This window comes from Geotrypetes seraphini, chromosome 10 (assembly GCF_902459505.1).
Source record: "Geotrypetes seraphini chromosome 10, aGeoSer1.1, whole genome shotgun sequence".
In the NCBI taxonomy this organism is placed as follows: Eukaryota; Metazoa; Chordata; class Amphibia; order Gymnophiona; family Dermophiidae; genus Geotrypetes; species Geotrypetes seraphini.
Window position 1 is genome coordinate 75,689,954 of NC_047093.1, and position 17,852 is coordinate 75,707,805.

At 45.0% G+C, this 17,852-nt stretch overlaps 1 protein-coding gene across 11 annotated transcripts in view; it reads right to left on the bottom strand.

The window, feature by feature from the left end:
• Nucleotides 1-17,852, bottom strand: part of ADGRD2 (adhesion G protein-coupled receptor D2) — a 408,458-nt gene that overhangs the window by 157,913 nt on the left and 232,693 nt on the right. For all 11 annotated transcript variants that reach the window (XR_004540974.1, XM_033962424.1, XM_033962423.1 and 8 more), the window contains 4 exons: nucleotides 16,982-17,108; nucleotides 14,211-14,314; nucleotides 4,290-4,392; nucleotides 1,317-1,470 (listed from right to left, as the gene is read on the bottom strand). Coding sequence is in view for 10 of the 11 variants with exons in the window: in XM_033962424.1 (XP_033818315.1) it covers nucleotides 1,317-1,470; nucleotides 4,290-4,392; nucleotides 14,211-14,314; nucleotides 16,982-17,108 (488 nt within the window). In the remaining variant the exon portion in view is untranslated. The remainder of the gene's footprint in view (nucleotides 1-1,316; nucleotides 1,471-4,289; nucleotides 4,393-14,210; nucleotides 14,315-16,981; nucleotides 17,109-17,852) is intronic.

The window sequence follows — 17,852 nt, forward strand, 5'->3', positions numbered from 1 at the left end:
CCTGGTTACACCTTTTTGAATACTGAGCCGATGGCTTTCTTACCAAATACAATTTCAAGGACAGTTTTTAAATTAAAGACCTGCTACAAGAAAAGAGTCCACCATGATTTGCGTTTCATCAAAAATTTTAATCAACTTGGAAACTCTGTCCTCCCACATGGCCACCTCATAATTACAATTTTATTTGTTTATTTATTCAATTTTCTAAACCGTTCTCCCAGGGGAGCTCAGAACGGTTTGCATGAATTCATTCAGATATTCAAGCATTTTTCCCTGTCTGTCCTGGCGGGCTCACAATCAATCCAATGTACCTGGGGCAATGGGGAGGTTAAAGGGCAAATTCTATAAGAAGCGCCCAAACGTTAGGCGCCTAATTAGGCACTGTTCAGCGTGATTCAAGCAAAATTGGGTGCTGTTTAATGAATCACGCTGAGCAGAACCTATTTCGGAGGCGCCCAAGAAATAGGCCAGCTCTAGGCACAACTAAACGTTAGGTGCCTAGCTGAGCGCTTAAGCACGCTCAAGAGCAGTGATTCTGCGACAAAGTGCCTAGCAAGTAGCCACGCCCATGCCTAACATGCATAGCGCCTATATTTTTGGAAGGCCGCCTAAATTTTTAGAGGCGCCTTGTTACAGAATTGCGCTTTCTTGATAGGCGCCTATGTTTTCATCAGTGCTGATTAAAAAGCTCAGTTGAGTTTGTTCTTCAATTTAGATAGGCGCCTATCTAGTTGGGCGCCTCCAAAATAGGGGCCTAACGTTAGGCGCTGGTTACAGAATTTGGGCCTAAGTGACTTGCCCGGGGTCACAAGGAGCACCGTAGGGTTTGAACCCGCGATCTCAGGATGCTGAGGCTTTAGCTTTAACCACTGTTCTTACATACTGCAACCTTTTTTTGCAACTAGGAAAAAAGAAATATGCATTTCACACAGAAAGAGAATTTGACCATATGGAGGGTTAGCAGATTTTCAGGAACAAAAATCCGGATCCATGGCCCCACCCCCCTCCCAGGCCCGCCCCATTCCGCCTAGCCATGCCCCGTTCCGCCTCCTCGATCTGCTTGCTCTTTGGAACAGCATCTGTACATGCGCTGTTGTGATGCGATGGCGTCACACACATGCGCATGATGTCACCGCGTAGCCTCCACGCATGCGCAGATACCGTCTCGACGTCGCTCGTTGCTTTTCAAAATCTGGACAAAGTGCCGGGTTTTGAAAAGTCATCCGGACGCCCGGACACGTCCTCGAAAAGGAGGCAATGTCCGGGGAAATCCGGATGTCTGGTAACCCTAACCATATGTGAAAGCAGACACATACCCCAACCCGTCGCATAATAGAACTTCATCCTCCTGTCTTCACTCATGTTAACAGCAACCACTTTACTCCACAAGAGAAGTCCTTCGACAAGCATCCATGCAAAGGCTGCCATGAAGAAAAGGTGCAGAAAGGCTGTGATGGTAACGCAGACCACCTAATTGTGAAAGAAAGAAGCAGAAATTCCCTTTGCAGACACAGAAAATAATTTACCAACACTGTCCTGAAGGGGGCAGTAGTCATATACATTCAGATTTTTTAAATACAGTAAAACCTTGGATTGCAAGTAACTTGGTTTGCAAGTGTTTTCAAAGACAAGCAAAACATTTTTTTAAATTTTGACTTGATACACAAGCAATATCTTGTATTACAAGTATATACAGTAGACACACATCACAACTGAGCCAATGGTTCTTTCTCTCTCTGACGCTGCAAGAGTGTAGTGACTGTTCTAAATGAGTGAGGTCTTGCAATAAAAGTACGTATAGTATTTTGAACTAACGTTTTTGGGTTGTGAACCAAATCGTCTGAGTTTTCATTATTTCTTATGGGGGAATTTGCTTTGATGTACGAGTGCTTTGGATTACAAGCATGCTTCTGGAATGAATTAGGCTCACAAACCAAGGTTTTACTGTCCTTGCAATGCTTCTCTTTGAAAATTAGCAAGCATCAAGTATGTACTTTACATGTATCCAGTTGGAGGGTGCAAGTGGGTGTGGGCAGTGCTCCTTCTCAAGCAAAGCATGCTCACGGAAATGCCTTTTTAAAAAAAATGTACTAGTACCGCACAAACTTTGGAATACATTTGAGAGTAGCAATTTTCAATCAAGTCCTCTAACTTGGACAAAAGTTTTGAAGACCCATTCAACAGGACATTATAGAGCAGTGCTACCCGATGTGCCTATATGATGCTTATTCTTTAAAGTACTTAGGTGTTTACTTTCCTTTACAGTATACAGTACTCGCATAACAAATAAAATACATGCCTATAATTTAGGCATGAGTAATTATACCAGTCACAGAGCTGGTTTAAATGTTCATGCTGAAATTGCTGAAACATGCACATAAATTCTAGTATTCTATGATTTACATGTGTAAGAAATTGCCCTGCCGAGACTCCATTCATATGTATGTTCGATTCCGTAACGAAAGCGCGCAGGACATTGGTGCGCTGACAATCGCAGGACTTATGCGCGTCGCCTTAAAACAGTTTCTGTTAGCGCTGTGAGTGGGGGTGGGGGGAAACCCCCAGTAAACTTAAAAGTGTTCACGCTCCTGTAGGGGTATGTGTGAGGGAGGCTGTTTTTCTTTGTTTTTTGGGTAATCAGCAGTTTTCAGTGTAGTGGGGGCGGATTCCCCCACCTCCCAACGTGAGCGCGAACACTTGTAAGTTTAGTGGGGGAGTTCTCCACACACACACACATCCCCTCAGTGCACTCACAGGAACTGTTTTAAGGCGGCGTGCATAAGTCCTACACGGGATTGTCGGCGCACCAATGTCCCGTGAGGTTTTGACGCGTCACTGTATGTTCACCCTCAAATTAAGTACCATTAAGGTGCCTTTTTATAGATTAGTACAAGCTGGAATATTGGCAGTTAGGCACATATGATTACTGTACATACAGGGCTGGCTCATGACTTTACAGCACCCCAGGGTTACCCTGTCCCTCTGTCCATGCCCTGCCCCCAGCCGGTTCCCTCTTCCCTCCTCCAACGCTACTGCCGGTCCCAGCAGGATGCAGCTTTACAGGTCAGCATCAGACATTGGCCCTCCTCCCTCTTGGCAGCTGGCCTATGAGGCTGCACCCTGCCGGGACAGGGGAGTAGCATCAGACGAGGGAGGAGGAGGAGAAGGGAAGCCACAGGGTAGCTTAACTTTCGGTGGACTCTGGGGGTGGAGTTAGCCAATTAAGTGCTGATATTCAGGGTAACCGCAGAAAACACAATCCTACCTTTGTCCCTCTTTTACAAAGTCACGGTGGAAGTTTCTACTGCGGACTGGAGCTCTATATGCTCCAATGCTGCTCAGACGCTCATAGAATTCCTGAGAATCGGAGCATTTAGCACCCCGGGCTGTGGTAGAATCCTCGAGAGCCTTTATACATCAGTCTATGGTTAGTTAAGTTCTGAATATTGACTTAACCAGCCACTGTTAGCTGGTGCCACATAAAACGTATATTCAAAGCCAAAGCCTGGACATGGCCCAGTACTGGATAACATAACATAACATTCCGCTTATATAGAAACATAGAAACATAGAAAAATGACGGCAGAAAAGGGCCATAGCCCATCTAGTCTGCCCACACTAAAGATCCCCTTCCCTAAATTTATTCTCCCAGATAGCCTGTATCTCATCGAGTCTGCCTATTCCGATGACTCTCCTCCCACTATTACCCTCTTAGAGATCCCACATGCGCATCCCATTTATTCTTAAAATCTGGCACGCTGCTGGCCTTGACAACCGCAGAACCGTGAAGCTCTATGCGGTATACAAAAGAGAAAGATATTACAATTGAGTAGAGCAACATAGTTTCCTATATGAACAGATACGTTTTCAAATGCCTCCTGAAATCTAAGTATGGAATAACACTGGTAGTAGTCAGCGAAATGCTCACTGCTGCCGACTGAATATTTTCCCCTTAATCTTTATAGAGACTTCCAGGCATGACAGGAATGAAGGTGACACATTAAAACCATATATTATTCAACTAAAGTGGTCTAAGAAGAGGCAGATTGAATTGTCCCTTCTTATTGTACACCACTTTATAATGGTTTGTTATCAAAGATATATCAAATCTTAAATAAATTTACATAAAGTGACGTGTCCAAGATCTAAGTCAGTGAGAAAAAGAAACATGAACAGCTGGTAAAATATTTCTCCAGCTTGCTAGTTCCATGCCTAATGCATACATTTGAAGTGATTTGTTCTTGCCCAGAACAACTTCCACGTTCTCTGGCGGGGAAGGGGGTTCATACCTCATTTGTTTTGGCTAACTCGCTAAACATGAGCAACGCTTCTGCCGCAGCCAAGGCAAAAATAAGGTTCTTGTGCACAGTTGTTCTCTCAGATTTTGGAACACTAAAAGGCACAAAACAAAAACATTATGTGAGGAAAATCTTCCAAACAAATTAGGGGTGTGCACAGAAAGCATCTTCTAGATCTTGGATCATTTGGGGACTTTTCAATCAACTTTAGGACCTTTTCTTAGGATTTTTCAGAACTTAAATTTAATTAACATGTAATAAATTTTTAACATGTAGCAATTTTACACATATTAATTTGGAAAAACTGCGATCGCCTTAGTTTTACTTTTTGGTGGGCGAATCTACGCTTATGTTATATGTATGAAAAGATGAATGCTGATATGCTGGGGCACAATAAGTTATTTAAATTAGTGTGGGGGTCCATTGATGTCTTTTGTGGCTTCGTTATAGTTGTTTTTATTTTTCATTGTTTAGCTCACACACATCCAGGGGAGGGTGGGAGGGAGGGTTTGTTTTTGGTTCCCTAATGGAAGAATTGGATGGGAATGGGGGTTTATTTTTCTGCATTGTTATTGATTGATTATAAGTGCTTATTATGATTATTATTATATGTATGTATATTGTTTTGCACTGTTGTCGACTTTGAAAAATTAATAAAGATTAATTAAAAAAAAAAAGTTTGGAGGTTTATATACATAAAGTTGATTCTTTACATGCATTAAATTTTTCCAAAACCAATCTGGAAACTGAATGCCCATCTCTTCCAAAATTGTGGCCACTGCACAAGCTAACATGATGCCTAGAAAGAAAGTTTCTGCCAGTCACTAAAAAGTACTCATAGATGGGAAAGTAATATAAGCCTACAGTAAATCAAAATTTGTAAAGAAAAAAAATGAAATTGAGTTGAGATGATATGTTTAAGCGACCAACTACTTGCACATGTAAACCTTTGTGACTGCTGGGACTCCTTTCTCATTCTGTTGATCTTTAGAATTACTTGTCAAGGAAAATACAAGAGTAAATGCAATTCTGGACTTAATTCTAAATGGACTACGAGGACCAGTGCAAGATGTAGAAGTAGAAGGGACACTGGGAAGCAGTGATCACAATATGATATGCTTCAACCTGGACACGGGGGCAAAACATCGATCCAGAACGACGGCCATGGCACTGAACTTCCGAAAAGGGAATTATGAAGGGATGAGACTCATGGTGGGGAAGAAGATTAAGAAGAGGATAAGCACTGTAAAAATGCTAGAGCAAGCATGGTCCCTTTTTAAGGACACAGTCACCGAGGCGCAAAATCTATATATACAGCATATCAACAAGGGATCCAAGAGGAAAAAGAACAAGGAACCAGTGTGGCTCACTGTAGCGGTGAAGGAAGCGGTCAGAGACAAGAAGGCTTTGTTTAAGGCAGGGGTGTCCAATGTCGATCCTCGAGGGCCGCAGTCCAGTCAGGTTTTCAGGATTTCCCCAGTGAATATGCATGAGATCTATTAGCATACAATGAAAGCAGTGCATGCAAATAGACCTCATGAATATTCATTGGGGAAATCCTGAAAACCCGACTGGACTGCGGCCCTCGAGGACCGACATTGGACACCCCTGGTTTAAGGAATGGAAAAGATAAAAAATGGATGAAATATGAAAAAAGCACAAACAACATCAAAGCAGGTGCCATAAGGCGGTAAGAAGGGCCAAAAGAGACTATGAGGAAAAAATAGCCAAGCAGGCAAAAAACTTCAAGTCGTTCTTTCGATATATTAAGGGGAAATGACCCGCAAAGGAAGCGGTGGGGCCGTTGGATGGCCATGGAAAAAAGGGAGTACTAAAGGAGGACAAAGCCATCACCGACAAACTGACAGGGTTGATGGTCAGTCTAGAAGAGGTATGCAGGCAGATTGATAGGCTTAAAAATTATAAATCCCCAGGACCGGATGGCATCCATCCGAGGGTAATCAAGGAACTGAAAGGGGCTATAGCTGAACTGCTTCAACTAATAGCCAATCTATTGATCAAATCAGGAAGGATTCCGGAAAACTGGAAAGTGGCAAATGTTACGCCAATCTTGAAGAAAGGTTTGAGGGGAGATCCGGGAAACTACAAACCAGTGAGTCTGACTTCAGTACCGGGAAAGATGGTAGAGGAGCTGATAAAGGACCACATCATTGATCACCTTGAAGGACACAATCTGATGAAGACCAGCAAGCACGGTTTCAGCAAGGGAAGATCTTGCTTGACGAACTTGCTGCACTTCTTCAAGGGAGCAAACAGGCAGATAGACTCAAGGGTCTCTCATACGAAGGACTCAAGGGTCTCTCATACGAAGAAAGACTGGGCAGATTGCAGCTCTATACTCTAGAGGAGCGCAGGGAAAGGGGTGACATGATTGAGACATTTAAATACGTCACAGGTCGTGTCGAGGTGGAAAACGATATATTCGTTCCAAAGGGACCCTCGGTCACAAGGGGGCACCCGCTCAAACTCAGAGGAGGGAAATTTAGTGGTGATACCAGGAAGTACTTCTTCACAGAAAGGGTGGTGGATCACTGGAACAAACTTCCGGTGCAGGTGATCAAGGCCACCAGCGTGCTCGACTTTAAGAATAAATGGGACATCCACGTGGGATCCCTTGCGAGGGTTGAGCTAAGGAACTGAGTCATCAGCACTCAGACTTAATGGGGTGGGTCAGTAGAGTGGGCAGACTTGATGGGCTGTAGCCCTTTTCTTCCGTCATCTTTCTATGTTTCTATGTTTCTATAGACAAGGGCGACCCGGTTGACATTGTATATCTGGATTTTCAGAAAGTGTTCGACAAGGTCCCGCATAAACGACTTTGAAAAATTGCGAGCCATGGAATCGAGGGTGAAATACTCATGAGGATTAAACACTGGTTGGCAGATAAGAAATAGAGAGTGGGGATAAATGGACAATACTCATACTGGAAAAGCGTCACAAGTGAATGCCGCAGGGTTCGGTGCTTGGACCCGTGCTCTTCAACATATTTATAAATGACCTGGAAATTGGTACGACTAGCAAGGTGATTAAATTTGCAGACGATACAAAGTTATTCAGAGTAGTGAAGACACAGAAGGATTGCGAAGACCTGCAACGTGACATAAACATGCTCAAGAAATGGGCCGCGACATGGCAAATGAGGTTTAAAGTGGATAAGTGTAAGGTGATGCATGTCGGTAACAAAAATCTTATACACGAATACAGGATGTCTGGTGTGGTACTCGGAGAGACCCCCCCAGGCAAGAGACTTGGGAGTACTGGTCGACAAGTCGATGAAGCCATCTGCGCAATGCGCAGCGTCTGCTAAAAGGGTGAACAGAATGCTAGGGGATCACGAACAGATTGGAGAAGGTTATCATGCCGCTGTACTGGGCCATGGAATGCCCCCACCTGGAATACTCCATTCATCCAATACTGGTCGCCGTACATGAAGAAGAACATAGTACTACTCAAAATTGTCCAGAGAAAAGCGACTAAAATGGTTAAGGGGCTGGAGAAGTTGCCGTACAGTGAGAGATTAGAGAAACTGGGCCTCTTCTCCCTTGAAAAGAGGAGACTGAGAGGGGACATGATCGAAACATTCAAGATAATGATGGGAATAGACTTAGTAGAGAAAGACAGGTTGTTCACTCTCTCCAAGGTAGAGCGAACGAGAGGGCACTCTCTATAGTTAAAAGGCGTTAGATTCCGTACAAACGTAAGGAAGTTCTTCTTCACCCAGAGAGTGGTAGAAAACTGGAACGCTCTTCCGGAGGCTGTTATAGGGGAAAACACCCTCCAAGTATTCAAGACAAAGTTAGGCAAGTTCCTGCTGAACCAGAACGTACGCAGGTAAAGCTACTCTCAGCTAGGGCGCTGGTCTTTGACCAGAGGGCCACCACGTGAACGGACTGCTGGGCACAATGGACCACTGGTCTGACCCAGCAGTGGCAATTCTTATGTTCTTAGGGTTCTGTTGGCATGATTGGTGGGATTCTGCAAGCCCGGCAGAAAAACTTAAACTCTGTGCAGCGAGCGGCAGTGTTCCTAAGCTGCTACTGCTGTCCCACCTCTCATGCTTACTCCATTTGGGTGCATGCACAGAAACTTGCTGTGTTATTAGCTTAGGAATACTAATGCTGGCTGCACAAGGCATAAGTGTTTCTGCAAGGTCTTTGGATGGCAGAGTTTGCGGATTCCCTTTTTGTTTGATAGGGGAAGCACTGGATCGGGCGAAGAGAGCAGCAAAACCTAGAATTTTGGGGCCCACCCTCTTTGGGCTCAGGCGTACGCTAAATTGGCCATCTTGCTATGCTCCAGCAGTTCTCACTTGTGTCAAATAAATATTCTTTATTTTATCTTTGCAAACTATCTAGCAATTGCAATATATTAAGTCAAATAAACCATAACCACAAACACACATATACATTTCTACATCAGAGCACATCAATACATATTAAATATCTGTTCAAGATTTCTTCAGGAACCTTTGCCAATAATGGAAAACTAGAGTTACCAAACGTCTGGATTTCCCTGGACATGTCTGGGGATCCGGACGGCTTTTCAAAACCCAGCACTTTGTCCGGGTTTTGAAAAGCTTTTGACGTCGGAATGGCATCCATGAACGTGACATCCGTGAACACGTGACATCATCGCATCGCATGCATGCAAGCGCGGATGCCTTCCCGACGTACAAACAGGTTAAGGGGGGTGGGGCTGTGGGCGTCGCCATGGGTCCGGATTTTCCTTCGGGAAAATCTGGTAACCCTGGAAAACAGAATAGTCAATTTACATTTACACCAACCAAATTAAGGATACACATGCGGAAAAATGTTTTGGTTTATTTTGCATTTTTGGCCATTTTTGGAGGGGGAGTTTTGGACCCTGTTTTGTTTCCTTTCACACATACATTTTAATAAAATAAAATGCTAAGCACATGTTAGAATATTATAATACATGCAAATCAACTTCAGATGCACAAATTTGTAGGTTGACATATATTACATTGGTTTTGCAAGCACTGAGAGCTCAATATTCAGCCAACGGCAATTGGCATATTGCTAATCGCCCTTAATATTAAACCTGGAGATTCAATGCCAGGCCTTTGAAGTTCTAGGATTCCAGAGCCAACTAACACATAGCCAGTTAGTGATATTCAGTACTTAACTGTCTATGGGTTACCTCAGACAGACTGAAATGCATAAAAGTCGGTCCTATTTATGTGGTTAATATCACCACAACTGGCCAAGTGCCAAATGCGCACTAGGGTAATCCCCCCAAAAAGCTGGGTTTTCACTTAATTTCAGCACTAAACAGTTATTTTCATCATCATAGCGAGTTAAGTCCTGCTGAAAATTAGCAGGGAGTCCCAAAAAAGGCAATTTAACCAGGCAGGGCCTATTTTTGGCCAGTTAAATTGCTTTGAATATCGTAGAAACATGATGGCAGATAAAGGCCAAATGGTCCATCCAGTCTGCCCATCCACAACATCCACTATCTCCTCCTCTCCCTAAAAGATCCCACTTGCATGTCCCACACTTTCTTGAATTCCAGCTAGGCTAGATCCTCAAAACTTACTGTGCCATTAACGATGGTCATTAAATCAATTCCAGCCGGTTTAGCCTGCCAGTGTTTTACTAGCCAATTATGAAAATGGCCTTTTCTAAGCTTCCTAGCAGTCTCTGACTCTACCATGCAAATGTAGTACAATGAGGTCATTAATAGTAAAATTTTAGTGAAATAGGCTTATCAATATTTAAAGAAGCACTCAGGCGATTCTCTATCATCGCTGGACAATTCTCTAACTTCATTGTGACACATTTGTGGGCAAACATTTTCGATAGGGTCTGAGCTGTCATAGATTTACTTTCAGTACTTGGCTCAGGTACTGACAGGAAAGTAAGGCTTGCCAGCTCAGACAACTCCCCCCCGAAACAAATTAAAAAAAGATCCCCCCCGAATTGAAGGATGGCAGGAGGGAAGCTCCCTCCCTCCTGCCACCAGGATCCTCTTCCCCCCCCCCTCCGACAACCCTGGGGCAATCAGAGACTTAAGCCCCTCCCCAGTGCATCCTAGGATGCACCTGTAAGGGAAAGGCCCACTGTTATGAAGAGGCTGGCCAGAGGGAGTAGGCATGCCTCCGGCTGGCCTTCACCAAAAAGGAACGGAGGTGTCGGAGTGGAGGGGGTTGTGGATTACCAGCGGTGGGAGAAAATGGGCATCCCTCCTGCCAGGGTTGTCGGGGCTGGGTGGGGATCACTGGCAGTGGGAGGAGTGGGCATCCCTCCTGCCAGGGGTATCAAGGGGTGGGGATCAATAGCAGCAGGAGGGAGTGGGCATCCTTCCTGCTGGGAGTGTCGGGGAGGCTGTCGGGAGTGTCGTGTTGCTGTCGGGGTGGCAGGGGGCGGGGGGTCAGGAGTGGTAGGGGATGGTGAGGGTTGTTGGGTGGTGGCAGGGGCAGGGGACCCTAGTGGCTGCAGCAGCGGCAGGAGGGAGTGGACATCTCTCCTGCTGATATTGTTCAGGGTGTTGGGGGGGTCCAGGCAGCAGCAGGCGAAGGAGGGGGTGTCGGTGGTGGTGGTGGGGAATTTTCTTTCTGCTGCTTTCCCTGCCAGTTAATCAGCTGAGCCAGCAGGATTTTGGGAGATCTGCGGCTTAGTGTATCGGAGCAGAAAGAGCAGCTTTGACCGGAGGGAGGAGCTGTGCTTAGTGTTTGCTTTTCTGAGCAAGCACCAGGCACAGTTCCTCCCGCTCTTTACTGGCGATTCTCCGCACAAATAACGTACAGATAATTTGCATGCTCCAACCACAGCACCGAAACCATTATAGCCTCTCTACTAGACCACCTTCACACACTCTTCAGCCAAGGCTCCAGCGCCTTGATTGTACAACTCGACCTGAGCAGTGCATTCGACCTGGTCGACCACAACATTCTCCTTGACTGCCTCACCTACATAGGCATCTCGGGCCAGGTCCTTAACTGGTTCCACGGGTTCTTACGGAACAGATCATACAGGGTATTCAAAAATGACGCCTTCTCAAATAGCTGGGAGAACTCCTGTGGCGTGCCACAGGGCTCCTCCCTGTCTCCCACCCTGTTCAACGTCTACCTCGCCTCCCTAGGAAACCTTCTGCAAAACCTCAAGCTCAAATTTTTTATCTACGCAGATGACATCACTATAATCATCCCGCTAACCAGTTTCACATCAGAGCTCCTTACCTCCCTTTCAAGCATACTCAATCAGATAGAACACTGGATGTTATCATACAGACTAAAACTAAACCCGGATAAAACAAAATTCTTCCTAGCAACCCCCAAAGATAAAATCAAAGACACCACAATTCAAGTAAAAGGATCCGTTTTCCCCCTTGAACAAAACCTAAAAATACTGGGCGTCACACTAGACAAACATCTATCCCTTGACAAACACACGGACAATACCGTCAGAAAAAGTATCTCGGTGCTTTGGAAACTCCGCACCATAAAAAAATACTTTGACAACACTTCATTCCGCCTGCTAGTACAATCCTCCATCCTTAGCATATTGGACTACTGCAATATCATTTACTTAAGCTCCACAAAAAAAACCATCAGGAGACTCAAAATGATCCAGAACACTGCTGTCCGCCTCATATTCGGCCTGAAAAAATGGGAGCACATCACCCCTTTCTACCACAAACTCCATTGGCTGCCATTAGAATCCAGAGTCCTATTCAAATTCGCCTGCTTCTGCTATAAAACAGTATTTGGTTTATCCCCAAGCTACATCATCCCTCACTTCGCCCTGAATCACAGCATCAAGGACTCCCGCAGAATCCAACTATTCGCCTACCCCTCCCTTAAACTTTGCCACTCTAAAAAATTCCTCGACAAAACCCTCACCTTCCAAGCCACTAAGCTAAACCCATGGTTATCCCAAATGGCCCTCAAGGCCCCCAACTACCTCGGCTTTAGAAAACTACTCAAAACCCGCCTCTTCCAAGACCAGGATCCCAACGCCCCTTCTATCTAACAACCCCTCTCCCCTCTACATCCTTCCCTCACCCCCCCTGGCAACTTTGATCAATTTGTTATTGAACCGCTTGTAACCCCGCTCAACTTATGTAAACCACTTTAACCTTGTTTAATTGATGTGAACCGCCTAGAACTCTTCCGGGTATGGCGGGATACAAAAATAAAGTTATTATTATTATTATGCTGATAATTGCCCGAACAATAAAAATCACTCCCACTACATGCACTACATCAACTGGTGAGTTTTGAGAATTCAGACACAGTCTTTGTCTCTACCACCTCTACAGGTAGACTATTCCATGCACCTACCACCCTTGCTGAAAAAATGTATTTCCTTAGATTACTCCTGAGCCTATCACCTCTTAACCTCATTCTATGCCCTCTCACTCTTGAGTTTCCTTTCAGTTGAAAGAGACTCGCCTCATGTGTATTTATGCTACATAGATGTTTAAACGCCCCTAACATATCTCCCCTCACCTGCCTATCCTCCAAAGTATATTGAGATCTTTTAAGTCCGTCCTCGTACTCCTTATGATGTAGACCAGTGTTCCGCAAACTTTTCAGTGGCATCCGGAAGTGCACGGACATTGATGTGACAATGTCAAACGCATGCATGACATCATGTCAATGTCCACGCATGTGCTGAGGCCCTCCGGCCATGACCCTGAACCTGTCACTTCACCAGTGGGAGATCCTGGGGGAGGGGAGAGGCAGGGAGAGGAGAAGACGCACTGGTGAGGAAGAGAGTTGTCGGCGCTGGCTGACTCCCTACAGGACGTGCCTCTCGCCATGAGAGGCACGTCTTATAAGCAGTCAGCTGGTGCTGGTGCCTCTTCTCCTCGCCGGTGTCTCGCGGCACACCTGGAATCTGCTGGGGCACACAGTTTGCGATACACTGATGTAGACAATCAACCATTTTAGCTGCCTTCCTCTGGATCGACTCCATCCTGCTTATATCTTTTTGAAGGTGCGGTCTCCAGAGTTGTATACAATATTCTAAATGAAGTCTCACCAGATTCTTACACAGGGGCATCAATGCCTCCTTTTTACTACTGGCCATTCCTCTCGCTATGGCCCCAAACATCCTTCTAGCTTTCTCCGTCGCCTTTTCAACCTGTTTAGCCACCATAAGATCATCACATACAGTAACTTGGGTTCTACTTCTCTTTCATGCACACAAGTTCTTCTACCCCTTAAACTACAGTTACTATTACTTCAGGTTACTGCAGCCCAAATGCAAGACCTTGCATTTCTTAGCATTAAATCTTAGCTGCCAAACATTAGAGAATGAAACAGGGACAAATTTGTCCCCATCCCCATGACTTCTGTCCCTGTCCCTGTCCCATTCCTGCATACTCTTTTTTAACCTTACAAGACTCGAACACTTAGGATTTTTAAAGTGTTTGAGGCTTATGCAGATGAAGACAGAGTTTGCAGGAAAGGGGCAGGGACATGGACAGAACTCGTGGGGCCAGGACTGAGATAGAAAGATGGGGGATGAGGAAAATTTTTCCTCAAGCTTCACTGGTCTTTCCTCATGCTTTTTACAACACCAGGGGTGTCTATTCGATTGCAGATTTTGGTATCATCCGCAAAGTAGCAAATCTTACCAGTCAGCCCTTCAGCTAATGAACAACACACATGTGCTAATGAGCACACATTCCTGTATCCCAGGGATCTCAAAGTCCCTCCTTGAGGGCAGCAATCCAGTCGGGTTTTCAGGATTTCCCCAATGAATATGCATTGAAAGCAGTGCATCCACATAGATCTCATGCATATTCATTGGGGAAATCCTGAAAACCCGACTGGATTGCGGCCCTCAAGGAGGGACTTTGAGACCCCTGCTGTATCCTGATGCACCACACATGCCCAAAGACGGGAAAAGAATTGGTACTCACCGAACTGCTAAGAAAAGAATAAATGTGATAATGAGTGCACAGAATGACACTCCACAGCCAATGAAGGTCAACGTTTTCAATGCAGACTCTTCTTCGGAACTTCTCTATTCAAAAGGGAAAAGATATTTTCTCTAATGACAAAGCAATTATTTGTTTAAAAATACATGTAAATTATGATTAGAACTATGATTGTAATTAGAACTATGCTACCTCTGAGAACTGCCCTATTATAGGAAAATGCTGCCACTGGCTATTGAGGTTATAAAACACTAAGGGCAACTTTTATCAAGGCCCGCTAGCGGTTTAACGCGCATAAATAGCGCACGCTAAATCGCCGGCCTTGCTAGCCGCTACCGCCTCCTCTTGAGCAGGCGGTAGTTTTTGGCCAGCGCGGGGGTTAGCGCGTGATGAAACGTCACGCGCGTTTACCCCGCTAGCGCGGCTTGATACAAGGAGCCCTAAGAGGTCTGTTTACTAAACTGCATTAAGAGCTAACACAAAATTAGCGCAGGAAAAATAACCTAATGCAGGATGCACTAAGGTATTCTGCATTATGGTTTAAAAACGATTTTGCTATCTGCACATTCTAAGTGCAAAATTTTGGGGTTTTTTGAGGGGAAGGGTGTTATGGACAGAAAATAGGCATGGAAGTGCTAGTCCAGTGGTTCCCAACCCTGTCCTGGAGGACCACCAGGCCAATCGGGTTTTCAGGATAGCCCTAATGAATATGCATGGAGCAGATTTGCATGCCTGCCACTTCCATTATATGCAAATCTCTCTCAAGCATATTCATTAGGGCTAGCCTGAAAACCCGATTGGCCTGGTGGTCCTCCAGGACAGGTTTGGGAACAACTGTGCTAGTCAGCTAAGATGCTGACATTACCACTAGCTGAGTTTATACATGGTGCCTAGGATAGGTGCTGCTAGATGCCCTAATCAAGGACACCCAGCAATACCTAACTACTACTACTACTATTAATCACATATATAGCGCTGAAAGGCGTAAGCAGCGCTGTACATTTTGACATTTATAGACGGCCCCTGCTCGGAAGAGCTTACAATCTAGTTTGGACAGACAGACACGACATAACGGTTGGGGATGCAGAACCTAAGGTGAAAGGAGTTAGGAGTTGAAAGCACTCTCAAAGAGGTGGGCTTTAAACTGGGCCTTGAACACTGCCAGGTTAGAACTGAAATTTCAGGTTTGTGGGCTATCTTTCCATAGCCCCCAGGAACTCCTACTCCAAAACCTAATACAGAGAGTGATAATTAGCTGCTCCATAAAAATACTTTTCCAAGCTGTAGTTGGGAAGCTAAATTCTTTTTAATTGGTCCTTAAAAGGAGAGTCGACTAGCAGATTCCCTAGATTTTCAAGGTATTTAGGCCTCCTCCATACTTCCCCAGTGTACAGTTGGAATGGTGGGTTTAGGAGGGCTAACCATGTAAGTTTGTGTGACAGGGTGGAGTACGTATCATTGACCAGCAGAGAGCCTGAGTAGGTAAAATTCACACGCAACTTGTTTTTTAATGGATTAAAGGGCATGGTAATTGACAATATCATTAAAATCCCATTAAAAAAACAAATTTTAATTGCTAATTTATCTGCCCTTTTATGCATTAGTGTTTATCGCCGGCCACGGCAGTAAAAGTTCTGATGCTCACAGGAATTGTATGAGCGTTGGAGCTTATACCAATGATAACTCGGCTTCATAAAAGGGGGAGCTAGATTGCACTTGGATATCCTCGCAGCACCTAGCAATGCCTAAGTCAAGGTGCCCTCCAATGCCTAACATCACCTACCTGAAAAGTAGACATGGTTAGGAGGAGGAGAATAGGCATAGTTGGCTTAGGAATCACTAGGTATTAGGTGCCGATAAGCTAGGTCCGGTAAAACCTGGCCTAATATACCAGCATCTACCTCTAAGGCTCCTAGGCGCCAACATGCGTGATTCTTTAAGTGGCGCCTAGAAGTTTGACAGCTGTGCCTACTGGCACCTTCACACACTCATGCCCAACAATTTTCCCAAGTTAGTGATTCCTTCCTCCCTTCCTTCTGTGTCCTGAGTTTGTGCTCCTCTCTCTGCCTTCCAGCCTTTGCCCCAAAATCCTTTCCCCACCCACCTCCCTTTGTCTCTCTCTCCTTTACTTGCTACAATGTCCTCACTCCCTTCAGGGCTGTCTAGCTCGACTGCTCCTTCCTACCTTCAACCACACAGGGATGCTTCGTGGGCAGTGAGTTGCATATGGCTGACCCACAAGCCTTCCCTCTGATGTCAGCTCTGATGTCATAGAGAAGGCTTCCAGGTCAGCCATGTGCAGCATGCAAAAACGGCTGCCCACGACTCATCCCTGTGTGGCTGAAGGCTGGAAGGAGCAGCCCTGAAGGAGGTAACTGGGATCTCCCACTGACCCGGAAGGCTTCCCTCTGACGTCAGCTCTGTCATCGGAAGGAAGCCTTTTCGGGTCGGCTTCAGCAGAGGGGGGAAAGCAGGAAGGAGGACATGGGATCCTCAGCAGCAGAGGCGATTAAGGAAGAAGGAGAGTAGGAGACCTGCACAGTGCCGCTTACCCCCAACAAGCAGCTCGCAGACCCCTAAGGGTATGCATACTGCGTGTTGAGAAACTCTGTATTAGACAGAGTGTGAGCCTACCAATAACAGATAGAGAAAAATGCTTGAGCACCTGAATATTTACCACTTAGGCTATGTGGTGCAGTATATAAATACAAAAAAATAAATAAATGGGTCTGAAGATTTTCATACTTACTTACCTGAACTTCATAAACTTGCAACAGAACTGCAAAGTTTGTTGTATGGTTGCAAAAGCAGGAAGTCGACTCTGAGTTATAGGATATAATGGAACAGCCAGACGAAGACCACATGCCTCCAGTTTCTGGGCTAACCAAGGATAAAAAATATATATTTATACACAATACTTGAGACGTATACAGTTCACCACATGCAAGTGTTGGCTAGTGCTAATGGATCACATTCTGACAAGGAAATATCTAACTAGTGAAAGAATTACATGAAACCAGACTTCATCAGTTAAACGAGACAAGAAAATTTCTCGTAATCTAGTCCATACTGTATGCTGGATTCAGTTTTTCAAAGTAGCAAGCTTGATACAGTTTGGTCAAGCACTTACCAGATATAGGAATAAGACATTTAGCAAGATGATACGAGATACTCAGAGTTTGACTGAGTCACTGCGTCACATTGAGGGCTATTTTTCTGTAGTTTTCTTTATGCATATGTGGAGGGGCATAATCGAAAGGAACGTCCATTTACGTCCATCTTGCAAGTCGTCCAAAGTAAAAAACAGCTTAAGACACATTTTCGAAAAATATGTCCAACTTTTTTTTTCGTTTCGAAAATCATCTAATTATACATCCTGCCGATCTGATCGTCCAACCGCTAAATCGTCTATCTTTATACCACATTTTCATCCAACTTTCCGTCCAAGTCCAAAGTGCCTAGAACAAGCCCTGTTGGACATGGGAGGGGTGATGGACTGCGCACCCAGACATGCCACCTAAATAGTGGGGAACCTTACAGGGCACTGCTGTGAACTTCACATAAAGGGTGCCATGTCTTCTCCTCCCTACAGCTCCCTTATAGGTTACGGTGAGCCCCCCAAAC